The 16,108-nt window shown below is 43.5% G+C and overlaps 1 protein-coding gene across 1 annotated transcript; it reads right to left on the reverse strand.

The window, feature by feature from the left end:
* Positions 1-650: 650 nt before the first annotated feature.
* On the reverse strand, positions 651-2,419 carry LOC122656736 (RHOMBOID-like protein 13). The gene has a single exon (XM_043851370.1). The coding sequence runs from the start codon at positions 1,746-1,748 to the stop codon at positions 939-941; it is 810 nt and encodes a 269-aa protein (XP_043707305.1). The 5' UTR covers positions 1,749-2,419; the 3' UTR covers positions 651-938.
* Positions 2,420-16,108: the final 13,689 nt, after the last annotated feature.

Genomic DNA, 16,108 nt, shown 5'->3' on the forward strand with positions numbered 1-16,108 from the left:
GTTGATCAAGATCAAGCAGCTGGGTGCATTTCTGGCCTATGATTCCCTCAAGTTTACATTCCTCAAAGTCTACCTGGGAATCGAATATGGTGTCATTGTTACTTCATCTTAATTTAGAGGAACAAATCAATTGATGAGTTATTAAATTCATAAACTTGGCAAAGTCAATGACTTAAAGCAATTTAGTGGTAGAAAGGGCTGGCATCAAGGTAATTATAAGTTGCATGTTCATAGCAAACTAGCTGTGGAGTCTGATTTTTCTGCCTCTCATTCACTTCCTTAAGAATGGTGGAAATTCATAAGAACTACAACTTCAAGGTATAGAGGCCATCAAACGTTATTCAGATCTTAACCATCAATACTCAGATCAAGGACTAGAATCCAAAAGGCAAATCAACCATGAAGGGATGGAGGGGGATGTGGATAAGAAAAAGGGGGGGAAAGTAATAAACAAGCTTGAAGTCCATTACCTAAAAGTTCTTCAAGTCATGCCCTACAAATGCAATTTTCGCAAAATGGGCTACAAGGCAATTCCACTCCAGTATAAAATAACATATGCACTATCAAAATAATTATTATTTCAAACTGTGAGAACGACATAATCCAAGAAGCTAAAAGTATAAAGTTCCATAATACTAAGAACAAGCATGGGACTAGAAAAGTGACCTCCAAAAATGCATAAGGTGTTTGGCAACAAGTACAGACATCTTCTGAAAAATGAGTTCAGGAGCAGCATTGAAACACCTATCATGATAAAACAAAATAGTCTGACAGACTTCACTGCTTAGTACAGGACTTGAAACTCCTTGCAGTTCCAATAGAAGCTGCTATATTCACAGAGGTACTCAATACAGTATGAATATGGGTTCATTCCCAAGTAGGTCAAGACATCATCAGGGGAATAAGGGGAAAATCTGGTGCATACTCTTAATCAGTAGCTACACAAGTTCAGCACCTTCCAGTGGTAGTGCACTCATCTGTAGCGTTCTACCATTTCCTGATGCAAGAACGGAGGGCAATGAAGGATCCGTAAGAGGTTCAATCTCGATAAAGCTCAAGTCAAAAGCACCAGACCTCTTTAAACTGAAGACAAATGCCAGTACAATCCATCCAAGCATTGAAATAGCCCAGTAATTGTCCATCCCATTTATCAAACCCCATCCAATAGAATACCCAACAATAATTCCTGATAAATGTCCCAGAAAACTTGCCTGGGGAACAATTATTGAAGTCAAAATAAGGGATTCAAATGGAGCAAAACTGATAGGCAGTGAGAGAAACCCAAACAGCTCCAATTTGGATGAAGGCTGCTTCACAGAAAGGATAGTCATCCACCCAAACACAACGCACGAGTACCCAACAGCTGTCACTCTTCGGAAATACTCTAGCTTAAACTTTTGGATCAAAATATGGTAAGCCCCCAGGACCAAAACCCCTGATAAGACTACCAAGACAAGAGTATAATGGAGATAGAACTCAACCCCAAGACCCATATGGCCCACCTGCTCTACCACCCCAAGACTCCAAAGGGCACTCATGTTGAAAACCAGGTGAATCACACTTATATGAGAGAATGCTGAAGTTATTATCCTCCAATGATTCCCTTCAATAGCTGTTTCATAACTCAAACCCAGTTGCGCATACCCAATATTTTTCTTCTGTACATAGAACCAGATCACGGTACAAATTGCTATCATACAACTTGTTGCTGGTTTTTCAAGTATTTCATAGAAGAGTGGCCTTCCCATCTCTGGCCTTAATTAGTCGAGCTTAGCACAGCCAACCCAAACAATACCTTGCAGCTGTTTCAAGTAGAGTTATTAGAACCCATTATCAAGTATTCAAGAAGCATCTCTCACTTCTTTCATATCAAAGATTATTACAACAATTTCCGCTATGCCATCCTCACAATCAAAAACCAATTTGAATTTGACAAATAAAAAAGAATTCTCCTGGATCCGAGAATGGTCAGCCCAGCTAGGAAAAACCAATTTCGCAGTTAAAACCTCAGAAATTCTTCAAGAAAGAGACAAATTCAGCCACTCTAATCCAATTCCTGTGATTTAGGGAATCTCTGTGAAATAAAGATGAACCTTGTCCAAATCAAACAATAACAGAACTACCCAATTCACCAAGAAATGTGAAATTTCACATATATCAACATATCATTCAAAAGAAATCATCAATTAAGCAAAACGAATCTTCCGAAGATCTATCAACATACTTCTTTCTTTCCAATATTGAGATCAAATCGATGAGAGAACAATAAACCCAGGAGAGAAAAGGCCAAGTATTCAAATTAGAGTCCCTTGTTGTAAAACGTAAGCAATGGCATTTAACAGATTTGAAAGCTTTCCTGGTGCGACCATACCTCAAATAAGGTGAAACTTAGGGTTTCAAGACTCAAATAAAGAAGACATTAAAGAGTTTAATGGGTCTTTCTACCTTTGCAGCACCACTCTTCGACATCTACGTTTGCCCTAGATTTCTGGTTTCTGCACTGCACGGTTGTAACTTGGAGTCGAAGGAAAGAAATTTGCTGCTTCCAGGTCTTTCTCTGCATTATACAAGTAAATATTCGTAATTACAAAACTACCCATGTTAATAATTTTATGACCAAAACCCATGGCAGATTGGCAGCATTTGCATTACCGGGCAACCGTGCTGGGTGGGGCTGGTCCGGGTTAAAAAATAAACCCATAGCCTAAGCTATTTAGAAGTCAGCTCACCTCGGCCGGCCCGTCCTGAGGTTAGACCGCAATATCTCACACCTGGCCTAGACTGCTAGACCTGCCATGCTCAGACTGGATCAGGCTTGTCTCCGTTATTGCCTCTTCGTTGTTCTTTCTGACGGCTCCATTTGTTTCGGTGTGGTACCTGTAAAATTTTTACGTGTATCTTTTTACATGTTGAAAATTTTTCCAATGTTTGTTTCAAAAGGTAAAATGTAAAGTAAAATATTATTCAACATTCTAAAGCACCCCACAAGCACCATTTGATTGGAAAACATTAACATTTGATGCAGTATTCATAGGGGGTGATAAACCATAAACACTCGGGGCCAATTTCGATCCACCACGTGGCATGGCATGAAGGGAGGACAACCTAGGCCCGACTACATCAAGACCCATCTGCTAGACCTAAGAGGAAGACACCCAGTAGGTCACACAAGGACCAAGGTTATCACCCAAAGTCGGCAAAGAGATCTTATCCCAAAGGAGATGAACTTCATCAATGCACGACCCTCAAGGATATTATCCAACACGCGAGAGAAGCACAAGTCCATCTGCTAGGGAACTCCTTCCCTATCCTCTACCTCCCAAGAGGAAGTTATCCACTACGTGATGAACTCTACTACCAAAGAGACTATCACCAGCTACCTAGACTCTCCACCGCTATACACAACTATAAATACCCAGGTATTCAACCCAAATAACCCATCTTGAATTCCAATTATTCATCTGTTGCTTAGAGAGATCTAACTTATCATCGGAGAGTCCTAGGCCAGAGCCACACCGGTTCTCCCTTGTCCCTGACGTCCTTTTGCAGGTTACGGCACCCGAAGGACCACCCGACGATTTTTTGACACAACAGATTAGCGTCGTCTGTGAGAACGACGCTAGCCAACGTATCTGCTAGCTCGCTTCCTCAACTATCCAATGACACCACGGGGTATGAAGGCCGCTCCCTCTACCAATGCTGTGAGGGAGAGGAACAGGTCGCCTCCACCAAAGAGCTCTCGACGGAGAGCCAATAATCAGGAACTCCCCGAGATGGAAAACCCGGAGAACGAGCACGTTGACGTAGTCAGTCTTAATGACGAAATAGTCGTGGAGGCAGTACCTAACCCCAATGCGCCAGCAACTATAGGTCAGATCAATGACTTGTAGAGACAGACCCTCCAGGACCAAAGACTTTTTTGAGACTACCTGAGGCAGCGGGCGACGTCCCAAAACAGGAGGGTGTTGCCCCCACCAAGGACAGAGCCAATCCCTCGACAAGAGCAAAACTCTTGGAGGTCACCCCCTGGAGGTGAAAGATCAGAGAGACTCGCGAGGCGTGCAAGTTCAACTCACCAGTAAGGAGATCCTTCGCATCATTCCATGAGAACTGTGGATCTGCCGATCCTATTGAACGTGGGGAGTCACTGACACAGGTTGGTGGAACCTAATCAGGATGGTTCAATCAGAAGGTCAGTGTTCCAAGGGCGACTAGGAGGAAGTCGCATGCCAAGGCGGAGTTGGGCCTCTCGTGAAGAAAGTCCCTCACATTCATGTCAAGGCTCATCACGTCGTGACCACTCGCCATCACATCAAAACTTATGGCGGGAGGAAACATCAAGGAGAGGTCGAGAGCGGGTTCACAGTGAACACGCAACCAGGCGTGGAAGACAGTCACGTGATGAGGAGCTAGATAAAAGACTCCGAGAATTGGACAAGAAGTTGGAAGGACTGAAGAAGCAGACGAAAGGCAAGACACACTTCATACAAGCCAACATCCATTCTCGGCAGAAATCATAAGCACATCTCTCCCCTCCAGATTCAGGTTACCTACCTTCGAGCTCTACAGCGGTACCACGGATCCCAATGACCACGTCAACTACTTCAACGGGATGATGACCCTATATGGGGGATCGGACGTGGTCTCCTGTCAAGCATTCCCTGCATCACTCAAGGGTGCAACCACCTCATGGTTTTCAAGGCTCAAGCCTCGATCGATAAGTTCATTCGTGGAACTCTGCGAGCAATTTGTCCCCCACTTCCAAAGCAGTGTCAAGTAGAAGAAGACCATGTTCAGTTTTGCTGAACATGGTACAGAACCCTGGGGAGTCCCTTAGGGAATATGTCACCAGGTTCACAAAGGAGTCCTTGGAGGTCCGAGATATAGACGACCAGACCCAGCATGCAACCTTGGCTGGGGGCATCAGAGACCTGGACTTGATCAAGGACCTGGCACGACATGAAACCAGGATAATGAAAGAGTTATTGGAGCGGTGCAATGAGTTTGCCAACATGGTCGAAGTACTACAAGCCCGAAAGAAAGTGATTGAGGCCAAACCACAGGAGAATAAAAGATCTGAGTCGGACGATCACAAAGAACGCAAATGGACAAAAACTGAGCGTCGCCCAGAAAGGACTGATCGAGCTAGAAGCCCCGACTACACTCCCCTGAACACCACAAGGTCATAGATCCTTATGCAGATTCAAGACCATGGCTTGCTCAATTGGCCGCGACCCATTCTTATGGGACCTGAGAAGTGCAATCCGAACAAATACTATCTCTTCCATAAAGATAGTGGGCATGACACAGAAGACTGCATCCAGTTGAAGAGGAAGATAGAGCAACTCGTAAAGGCAAGGAGCCTGAACAGATATGTGAAAGGAGGGCAAGAGGGCCATTCGGGCCAAGGAGGCAAAGACCGTGACCAAGAAAGAGAGGAGCCACGGGGTGAAGAAAGGAGAACAGATCATGATAGAGAGAGAGACCGCCCGGAGGAAAGGAAGGATGGAGCGGGATCAAGCAACTCTAGAGGAACCTCAATCCTTACCATACTGGGAGGACCGGGGCAGGAGTCCACAAGAAAGGCCAAAGCCCATGCTAGGTTCGTGGGAGTAGCAGAGATGCCGAGCAAAGTAGCCAAGACCAAGACGGTCATCTCCTCAGACGCTGACCTAGAAGGATTGAGCCTACCACATGAAGATGCCCTAGTAGTGCAGGTGGATATAGCTAATCAAGTTGTGAACAGGATGTTGGTGGACACCGGAGCATCTGTGGACGTGTTCTCACTGGAAGCCTACAGGCAGTTTGGGTTCAGCGACGACCAGCTCAATCCTGAATTAACCCATCTCCACGGTTTCTCGAGCGCCACCGCCTCCATCAGAGGAACAATGGAATAGCCCATCACCGTCGGAGAGTACCCTCGACAAATCACGATCATGGTTAACTTCATGGTTGTGATGTCCGTAGTATCCTTCAACGACATTCTAGGACGACGATCCCTAACCGCTCTCAAGGGAATAGTCTCACCAATACACCTGAAGGTGAAGTTTCCAATAGAGAATGGAGTGGGTGAGAACAAAGAGATCAGAAGAAGGCCAGGGAGTGCTACGTGATGTTCATCAAGAAGAACAATAGCAACGCTCGGAGGATGGCCCTGTATGTAGAGAACCTCATCAGCGACCAAAGAGACAAGCTAACTGAACAATGGGGAAGGCCAATGGAGGACCTCATCCCATATCCTCTTAGCGAGGATGACCCCACTAAGGTGGTGCAGGTTGGATCGCTGCTAGGCGAAGAACAAAAAAATAGGCTTGGGCGATTCCTCAAGGAGAACTCAGATGTCTTTGCTTGGTCTCGAACATTCCAGGCATACCTCGGCATATAGCCGAACACAGACTGCATGTGGATCCAACCAGGAAGCCAGTATAATAAAAGCAGAGGAATTTCGTCCTTGACCAACAAAATGCAATCAAAGAAGAGGTCGAAAAGCTGACTTGTTTGGGATTCATCAAGAGGGAGAAATTTCCTGCTTGGCTCATAAACGTCGTGATAGTTCCTAAACCCAATGACAAGTGGAGGATGTGCGTGGACTATGCCGATCTAAACAAGGCGTGTCCCAAGGATGAAAACCCCCTGTCGAGGATTGACCTATTAATCGACGTGACCGTAGGTGATGAGATGCTGAGCTAAATGGATGCATACTCAGGCCATAACCAGATCCTCATCAAGGAGGAGGATGAGACCTACAAGACAGATCAGGAGAACTACGGTTACCGCGTCATGCCATTTGGGCTAAAGAATGCAAGAGCAACCTACTAGAGGATGGTCAACAAGATATTCGAGGCACAAATCGAGCACAATATGGAGATGTTCATGGATGAGTCGAGTGAGGAGCACGATCGGGGATCATGGGAGAGATGTACGTGGACGGATCAAGTGAGGAGCATGATCAGGGATCGTGGGAGATGTTCGTGAACGGATCGAGTAATGCAGTAGGGAACAGGGCTGAATTCATGATCACCAGCCCTAAAGGTTTTCGGATTCAATACGCACTTTATTTTACGTTCCAAGCATTTAAAAATGAGGCAGAGTACGAGGCATTACTTACCGGACTACGAGTTGCAAGGGCCATCTAGGTCACCCACCTAGTTGTACGAAGTGACTCCCAGCTCGTGGTAAACCAAATAAACGGGGAGTATGAGGCAAAGGATGAATGCATGGCGTCATACTTGGCGCAAGCTCGAGGTTTAGTGGCAGAGTTTAAGATATTCGAGATGGTTCAAGTCCCGCATAGATTTAGTAGCAGAGTTCAAGAAGTTCGAGAAGTTCAAAAAGATCGAGATGGTTCGAAATGGTTCCACCAGGGAGACCTAGTTCTACGGAAAACTATTAGCAAATTAGGAAGGACTCTACATAGCTTCCAAGCATATACGACCAGGGACATATCGCTTGAAAACTCTGGGGGGCAAGAGGATAGATCGACCGTGGAACTTTGAACATCTGAAAAAGTTCTACCAGTAAAGGATCAACTACAAGTGGTTTAGTTAATTTCATGTTTCAAGAATTTTGAAGTATTTTTCAAGTAGGATTTTTTGTCAAAGTTTTTTCAAGTTGAAGATTAACAAGAAATGAAAGCTCCTAGCTTCACATCCCCATTGTCGAGTGTAAGTACCGTGGTCTTCGGGATGAGGGTTCCTCAGCCTTATGGCGACAAGGATTGGTTTCGATGAATAACGATATATTATTCCGACTTATCATCATGAGGATTGGGATCATGCTTCATAAAAAAATGGAGTCGCCACCTAGGATTAGGGCCTAGGACCTAATGGGTGTAGCCCCATCCGGGATTAGCAGAAAGGGCTACGTGATTCCATATGATCTGGTCAAAGATTCAGGGTAAGTAGTCAGGTTACGAGAGTGGGAAGGTATTAGGCACTCACCCCACCTGGATAAACTGGTCTTTCTACTAGATGCTTGTTTTCGAATACTTTCCCTTAATAATACATCCTATATCAACATGCAAGGCTAGATTATGATGCATTAAACATGACAAAGAAAGAAAAAAATCATTTACTATGTACACTAAAGCAAGTTATTTTAATGGTCTACATTGTGCCAAGAATAATAAGAAAGAACGAGACAGATACTTGAGGAAAGAGACAGATACTTGTCACGAAATACAAGAAATAAATGAAAATGTATCAAATATGAAATATGCGATGTCCCATGGCTCAGGTGGAGATGGACGATCGGCTTGCCTCTCTCTTGTCGGACAGAGTAAGGACCATATGAGATGGGTTTCGTTACTCAGACTTTGGGCAGAGCAACGACTGTATAAAGGATTCTTGTCATCTGTATACAGACAAAGTAACGGCTATAAAAAGAGATTATTGCTATCTGTATGCTGATGGAATAACAGCTAGGTTGGGACGGGAGCATTTGTCACTCAAGTGGGTAATCAAAGGATCCACCCATGACTTGGACAAAACCGCGCACATTCACCTCAAAATGACTCAAAAGGGTGTAAGAGAGCTTAGGTGGGAGAAATGGGAGGGTCTCTCTACCTCTTTCTCCTTCCCAAAATGGAGGAGGGGGAGCCCCACATTTCACAGTGTCATGGGTGACGTCATCCTGATGATGTTTCAACCTCCCACGATGATGTGGAAATTCGCCATGGCACCGTGGGAGCCTTCCACGGCGTCATGCCCTCAGGATGACATCATCCTCCACTTTTTGGCTCTTTTGGGTCTGTTTGGACCTATTAGGCTTATTTTCTAGGTTTTTCCTCCATTTTGACTCTCCATAAAATTTTCTGTCGAGAAGCTCCGCCCCCTACACCTCCCGCAGGGGGACTGCTTGCCCCCTAGACCCCCACGGCCCGCTAACCGGCTAGTCGAACCATCGTGGTTGGGGAAGGTGAGCAGTACCTCCTTCAGCATTTGGTGAAAGGGTCTTATAAGTCATTTTTAGGGATGTTAGGGTGATTTGACTCAAATGTAGGGGCAAGTGTCCTTCTTGAGAGAGATACTGATGTCTATCCGTGTTCAGTTGTCATCATTGTCAGGGGGTGACAAAATTCAGTGTCTATAGTTTGCCCCTCTTTGGCTGAGGCCTGTGCCAACAGCCAAAGGGCAAAGATAAAAGAACATCTGATTTTTTCACCAAGAGCATATACTACTGACACTTTGCTCAAAGGCGACAGAGTTGCCAAAACAGGCAGTTAATCATGAAGAAATCCTTCGATAAACCTCAAAAGAAAAACTCGGGAAAAATCAAATCTTTATTATGTGAAGGTAATATGGTACCACTCAACCAGAGTTGCCTAACAGGCGGTTAATAGCGATGAAATCTTTCGATAAACCTCAAAAGAAAAAATTCAAGAATAACCAAATCTTCATGGGTTAAATGACAACACCAATCATTCAGCAACTTAAAGTAATTTCATTCACACTCTTTTATTGGGTGACCCATCCGGTCACACGTCTAAGAATAATGGTCTTCATTTTGTACTCCTCTACCAAGTGACCTTTCGGTCTTTTACCTGAGAGAAACAGGCGACCCGAATGGTCAGAAATTAAAGACTCAGAAGGTCAGGAATCTTTTGCTAAATTTTGAAGAATCATCCATTAAATCTTGAAGAAGATTCAAACGGGTTGGAATCATCTGTTAAATCTTGAAGAAGTTGTAGACGCGCTGGAATCAGTCACTAAATCTAGAAAAAGATTTAGACGGGCTAGAAGTTAATGTGGAAATGACTCCACTTAACCGAAAGAGAATGCATGAGGGTGATATGGCACTACTCGATTGAAATCAAGTTTTGAGGGTGATACGGCACCGCTCAACTGAGAATCAAGTTTTGAGGGTGATACGGCACCGCTTGGCCAAGAATCAAGTCTTGAGGGTGATGCGGCACCGCTCAATCGAGAATCAAGTTTTGAGGGTGATACAACACTGCTCAATCGAGAATCAAGTTTTGAGGGTGATATGGAACCGCTCGACCGAGAATCAAGTTTTGAGGGTGATACGACACCGCTCAACTAAGAATCAAGTTTTAAGGGTGATACGGCACCTCCCAACCGAGAATCAAGTTTTGACGGCAATACGGCACCACTCGATCGGCTAGCGGGATTGCCCCCTAGATCCCCACGGCCTGCTAACTGGCTAGCGGTACCGTCGTGGTTGGGGAAGGTGAGCAGTACCTCCTTCAGCATTTGGTAAAAGGGTCTTATAAGTCATTTTTAGGGATGTCAAGGTGATTTGGCTCAAATGGGGGCAAGAATCCTTCTTGAGAGAGATACTGATGTCTGTCCGTGTGCAGTTGTCACCATTGTTGGGGGGTGACAAAATTCAGTGTCTATACTGAGCACTTCTCCATCGCACAAGCACCAAGGCCATCAGCCAGGAGGCTCTATGCCAACCAAGGCCATCGACCACAAGGAAAAATGCCACCAAGGCCTGTTGGCCACTAGGCGATAAGCCACCAAGTCCTACTGACCACCAAACAACGAAAAGCAACGTACAAAGGAGCGAAAATCCAACCACAGAGATTCAAAAAGAACGAGATAACATAGAAGATACCAATGGTCCAAGACCAACTTGGTAAATCGAAGGATAGGGAAGCAAAGGCCATAGGAGTAGGAAACCTCATCCGCTTGGTGGGAGAAGGCACGATCGTCTCCCCCAGAGGTGCGAAGGTAATCTCAGAAGGTATGTGGTACAATTAATGAAAAGACACCAATTTTGATGTGATCAAGATGCTCGAGAACCGTCCCATTCTGCTATCGGGGTCCATGACCGGGGGTGCCACCTCGGCATCGTCTCTAGGAGGACTACCATCTGGGACAGGACTATCAACAACATCCTCCCCGTCACTAGAAATGGGCCTAGGAGAAGGCAAAGGAGGGAGAGCGTCCACGCCTGACGTAGACGAGGACGTGGACGAGTCAGAGGTCGGTGCGCCCATCAAAGGCATAGCTCTCATGAGAGGTGTCAGGATCTGAATCACTAGACATAGTCGTGGAGAAGGGGGACTTACTTGGGCAACGCTCCTAGGCTAAACACCCCAGTAGTGTACTGCCACATGCACAAACACACAACCAAGGAAGTGTCTTAGAGACCAAATGGCAAAGGTACTCACAATGAACAATAGCAACAACGCAAGGAAAACGTACCTAGAAGGTCGAGGTCTGAGGTCAAAGTTCACGATGGGTTGAGGTCAAGGTTTGAGTAAAGATGTGTCTGTGGCAAAAGACCAATTCAAGCTAGTACCCAAAAAAAAAAAAAACTTTTGTCACAGCCATACTTGAAGGCCACGAGTGACGGCCGAGTGACCGCGAGCAAAAAAAAAAAAAGAAAAAAGAAATTTTGGCCACGGGCAATTGACCATTGGCGAGTGGGCGAAGAAAAAAAAAATTTTGGCCACGGCCAAGAGACCGTGGACCACGGGCGACTGACCATGGGTGAGTGGGCAAAAGAAAAAAAAAAAATTGGCCACGGCCATGAGGCCATGGGCAACGGGGGACTGACTGTGGGTGACGCAGGCACACGAGCAATGGCGCAGGTGCGTGGGTGACGAACGACAGGCGACGCAGGCATGCGGACGAGACCGACTAAGATCGTGGGCACGACCATGTGACTGCAACCGTGAGGACGGATAGGCATGACCAAGATTGGAGATGGACAAGACCAAAAAAGGGAAGAAAAAAATATGGGAGAGACCAAAAAGGAGATGGGAGAGAGACCAAAAAAGGAGAAAAGATGGGAGAGACAAAAAAGAGATGGGAGAGACCAAAAAAGAAAGGAAAAAGTGTAGTGGGGAAGATTTGAACCCTTCACCTCCACTACTCACTAGAAGAACCACAAGGCACCCACCATGAAGATCAAGGCTAATCGAATGGCCCAGAAAGACTTAGCATGGAGCTCCCCAAAATAAACTTATTTGTAATGAGCCCCTCGCCACACTAAGAAACTACTCTGTTGAGCATTTCATTTCAAGAGAGTGGGGGGCACGTGATAAACCATAAATACTCGGGGCCAATCCCAATCCACCATGTGGAATGGCATGAAGGGAGGACAACCCAGACCCGGCTACATCAAGACCCATCTGCTAGACCTAAGAGGAAGAGACCCAGTAGATCACGTAAAGACCAAGGTCATCACCCAAAGTCGGCAAAGGGATCTTATCCCAAAGGAGATGAACTTCATCTACGCACGATCCTCAAGGATCTTATCCAACACGCGAGAGAAGCACAAGTCCATCTACTAGGGAACCCCTTCCCTATCCGGACTCTACCTCCCAAGAGGAGGTTACCAACTACCTAGACTCTCCACCGCCATACACAGCTATAAATACCTAGGTATTCAACCCAATTAACCCATCTTGAATTCCAATTATTCATCTGTTACTCAGAGAGATCTAACTTAGGCATCGGAGAGTCCTAGGCCGGAGCCACACCGGTTCTCCCTTGTCCCTGACGTCCTTTTACAGGTTGCGACACCTGAAGGACCACCCGACAATTTCTTGACGCAACAAGGGGGATGCAATAACTATGGCTGCCTAGACATGTTGATCGTCTTTCATCTATTCTTTCTTCAATATATAAAATCGAAATTGTACATCCTCAATATCACAACACAAGAATATTACATCTCTACAAACCCAAACATGAAGATTGTCGACCAAGACCACATAGATAGGCAGAAGTTTTTTGCAAGCTATACATATTAACATGGCCAGAACATCCAACGTATAGATGTTACAGATTCAAATTTTGGATCAAGAAATTAGGTCTCTGAAGGGATGAACAATTTGTTCCCACATTTGCACCTCCAAGTCTCTAGATATTACTCTATGATTACAATGTTCCTGGTGGGACCAACACATGAACCGGCTTACATGGTGTGCACTTGTTGCATTTCGTTGTACATTGAGGCGGTGATCCAACACCTCTCAGTTATCTTCTCGTGAAGCTGATCAAAGAAAGCCCCCCATTTTTCTTCACCTTCTTTCATGACTATTCTACTGTCAAATTCCTGTTTGGCATTTACTCGAACAGTTAACGTCTAATTAGAGATCATGTAACTTTACTCTCGAGCATTCTATCAAGTACCGGGCGGGCATAATCTCCCATCCCACACTTTGTGCCTAAGAGGACCTGCCCAATCGACAATTCATAACCAAGCCCTTTTCAATCACTTCATGATGTACCCATTTTCCCAAGCTGAGGTTTCTAAGCTTGGCAAAAGCAGAGAGCAAGACCACCATGGAGGTCTCATCTAGCTCAACCCCACGACGTTTCATCTAAGCAAAAAGACCAAACCAGTTCTTCTTTGAAAATAATGGTAAAGCTTTTCTAAAGACAAATCTTTAAAAGCCCAGTCCACCAATCGACACTGGCACCATGGTAGGAGAGAACTAAACGAATGAGGTTTATTCAGGAAAAAATCACAACTCAAGTTTCCAATCGGTTATAATGGTAAAGCTCTACTCTGCAACTACAAATTGGTGACTTCTAGTTGCCATAACAACCTTTCTCTTCTCTGTCTAAAACACTAGATAGGAGGATTCCAAGTTCTAACATCGTGATCCTTTACATTTCTGGGCATAGTGGATTTGATAGGGATGATGTGTCAAAAGGTAAAATGAATAAAAACATGATTTAAATTCACTTCAAATCAACAATCTACAATTCTCCTTGGTGGGAGTACTGACTCCTTCTTCTGCAAATCGATCCAGGGTACCTTGGTTTGATGAACCACTCCTTCACCAAGTCCCCCCTCCATCTCTGATAGTTTCTTCTCATCTTTCACTTCTCTAAAGGTAAATGCATAGGTTTATGTAAAATTGAAAATTTTCCAAATTACAAGACAAAAAGCAAAAATTTTACAGTAAAATTTGTTTTACGAACCATTTTACGCCGAAACAAACGAAGCCCTACACAAAAAATGGGGATAAAAAAAAGGTGAGGAATTGAGTCTATCTGTCTATGCACAATTATCCAGCTTTTTCTACAAACTTTTCCAACATCAAACATTATAGAGGAAGGGGCTAATTGGTAACATTCTCAAAAAGTGATTTTTGATTCATGAGATTAATTTGGGAGCGAATTCCACTTGGTAGATCCGATCTGATTCCATGCTCCCATGAATCAAACCGGACCTAAAACTACTTTGGGAGCATGGTTTAAAGAGCATTTATGAAATGATTAACACGAGAGGCCTGGCATTTTGGTTGAACTTCACAACCAATTTCATCGTACCGCCACCAAGGAGGATGAACTTCGAAACCTTCTCTGCTACAATTGTCTACTTCAACTTCTTCTTCTTCTCCTTTTTTATCTTTTTCTTTAGACCAAATGCCCTCTTTTTGTTGAACCCTATAATTGCAAACAACTAATTTCCGCTTTAATTTGCAAGGCATTTTGTCTCCTATTCATACTGATTCCATTTAAGAATATTCCAATAACGGTAAATTTTTCATCATTTTAACGATATGTGTTCATATCATTTTTGCTTTCACTGTGTTCATCATGGGCATATTGATTTGTTTTGGTGTGAATGGGTCAAGTGTTTATCATTGTTTGAATAGCTTTGGTTTGGTGATGCTATGATGCTATTCACCATCTGTTTATGGCCAAGCCAGTTTAGCCTTACAATGGAAAAAGTAATTTGTTTCAAAGATCTCCGAAATGGTTTGAGAGATTCAACAGAACATGTTGAAGCAATATACATTCTTTCAATGATATGAAAAAACTGATATTTATTAATCATTGGGAAATGAATGGAACCTATATTTACTTGAACTTCTAGACTTGATGTGTAATTTATTTATCTATGGAAAAATTAATTTTTTCAAAGATCTCTGGAATATTTTGAGCAATTCAACAGGGCATGTTGAAGCAATATAATTTTGTTTAACTAGCCAAACCAGATTATCCTTGCAATAGGAAAACTGATTTGTTTCAACTATTCACATCCGTTCCATTGCAGGGCATGTTGAAACTTGTTTCAAAGATACTATTCATAGTCTGTTTATGGAAATTGAATTGCAACCTGCATATACTTGTCACTTGAAATGAGATGAGTTTACATAAGCCACATTTACTTGTCACCTGGAATGTAGATGACCTCCACTAGATTATACCAACTATAGGTTCAAATATTTTGATCTTAATAGTGTAATCAAATACCATACACTGTTTTCCAATAGAGAAGGGGATCCCTATGAATTATCATAATTGAAAATGAGAGCAATAGTTCTCTACCCCTCCCCATCCCTCCGAATGATTTTTCTGGAACACAGAGAATCACCAACAAGCACCTCATGCTAAAACTTGTCATGTGAAGAGGAGATATGGTAGCAGAAGTTGTTAACTCTTTTAAGCCCAAACCTTAAGCTATCACATGTATGGTTTTTTTATATTAATAAAAAACCTATTGTGTTTTGTTAGCATAGGAAAGAATACCTCTAATTTTTAGGTCAATAACTAGTGAATCTAAGTGTCATATCTAAAAGTCATATAGATTATGTCATCTTAACTATCACTACTTACATGACTTTATGGACAAACTAGTGTTGGACTTTATGTTCATTGATTTGTTAATGCGTCGTAGATAGATTGTGTGATAGTTCTAGATTAGAAATGTTTTCAATCTATGTTTTGATGAACCCAAACTGGATAGCATCCTTTTCCCTTATTGATTAAGTTGTCAATTATTAAAGGGCAACAGATCTCTACTTGGTTGCATGGTCTCTACACAAGCGTCTAGGCCAATTGGGTGAGCACGCCTAGGTATCTACCCAGGGGCCAAAGGCGTCATCTCATGGTGCTCTGTGAGAGGGCATAGGAAACACCACCGAGTAGAGATATTTTTCCCTTTATTAAATATCTTAAATAAAATGGAAATTACTTCGACCAATGATGCATAGTCTGAAAAGTGGACCAAGATTGAAGTAGATGCCTATGTTTCTATAATGGTTGTATAGGTAAAAAAAAAAAGGATAACAAAAAGACTAGCACTTGCACAAGATTGATTGGGATAACATAATGACCAATCTTCAAGCGAAATTAGGCCAACCCTTCAAGATGTTACATCTTAGAAACAAAAT

This window comes from Telopea speciosissima, chromosome 3 (genome assembly GCF_018873765.1).
Source record: "Telopea speciosissima isolate NSW1024214 ecotype Mountain lineage chromosome 3, Tspe_v1, whole genome shotgun sequence".
Classification (NCBI taxonomy): Eukaryota; Viridiplantae; Streptophyta; class Magnoliopsida; order Proteales; family Proteaceae; genus Telopea; species Telopea speciosissima.

Bases quoted from the DNA above. Each gene is read 5' to 3' on its own strand.
- LOC122656736 (XM_043851370.1), bottom strand. From the start codon at position 1,748: ATGGGAAGGCCACTCTTCTATGAAATACTTGAAAAACCAGCAACAAGT.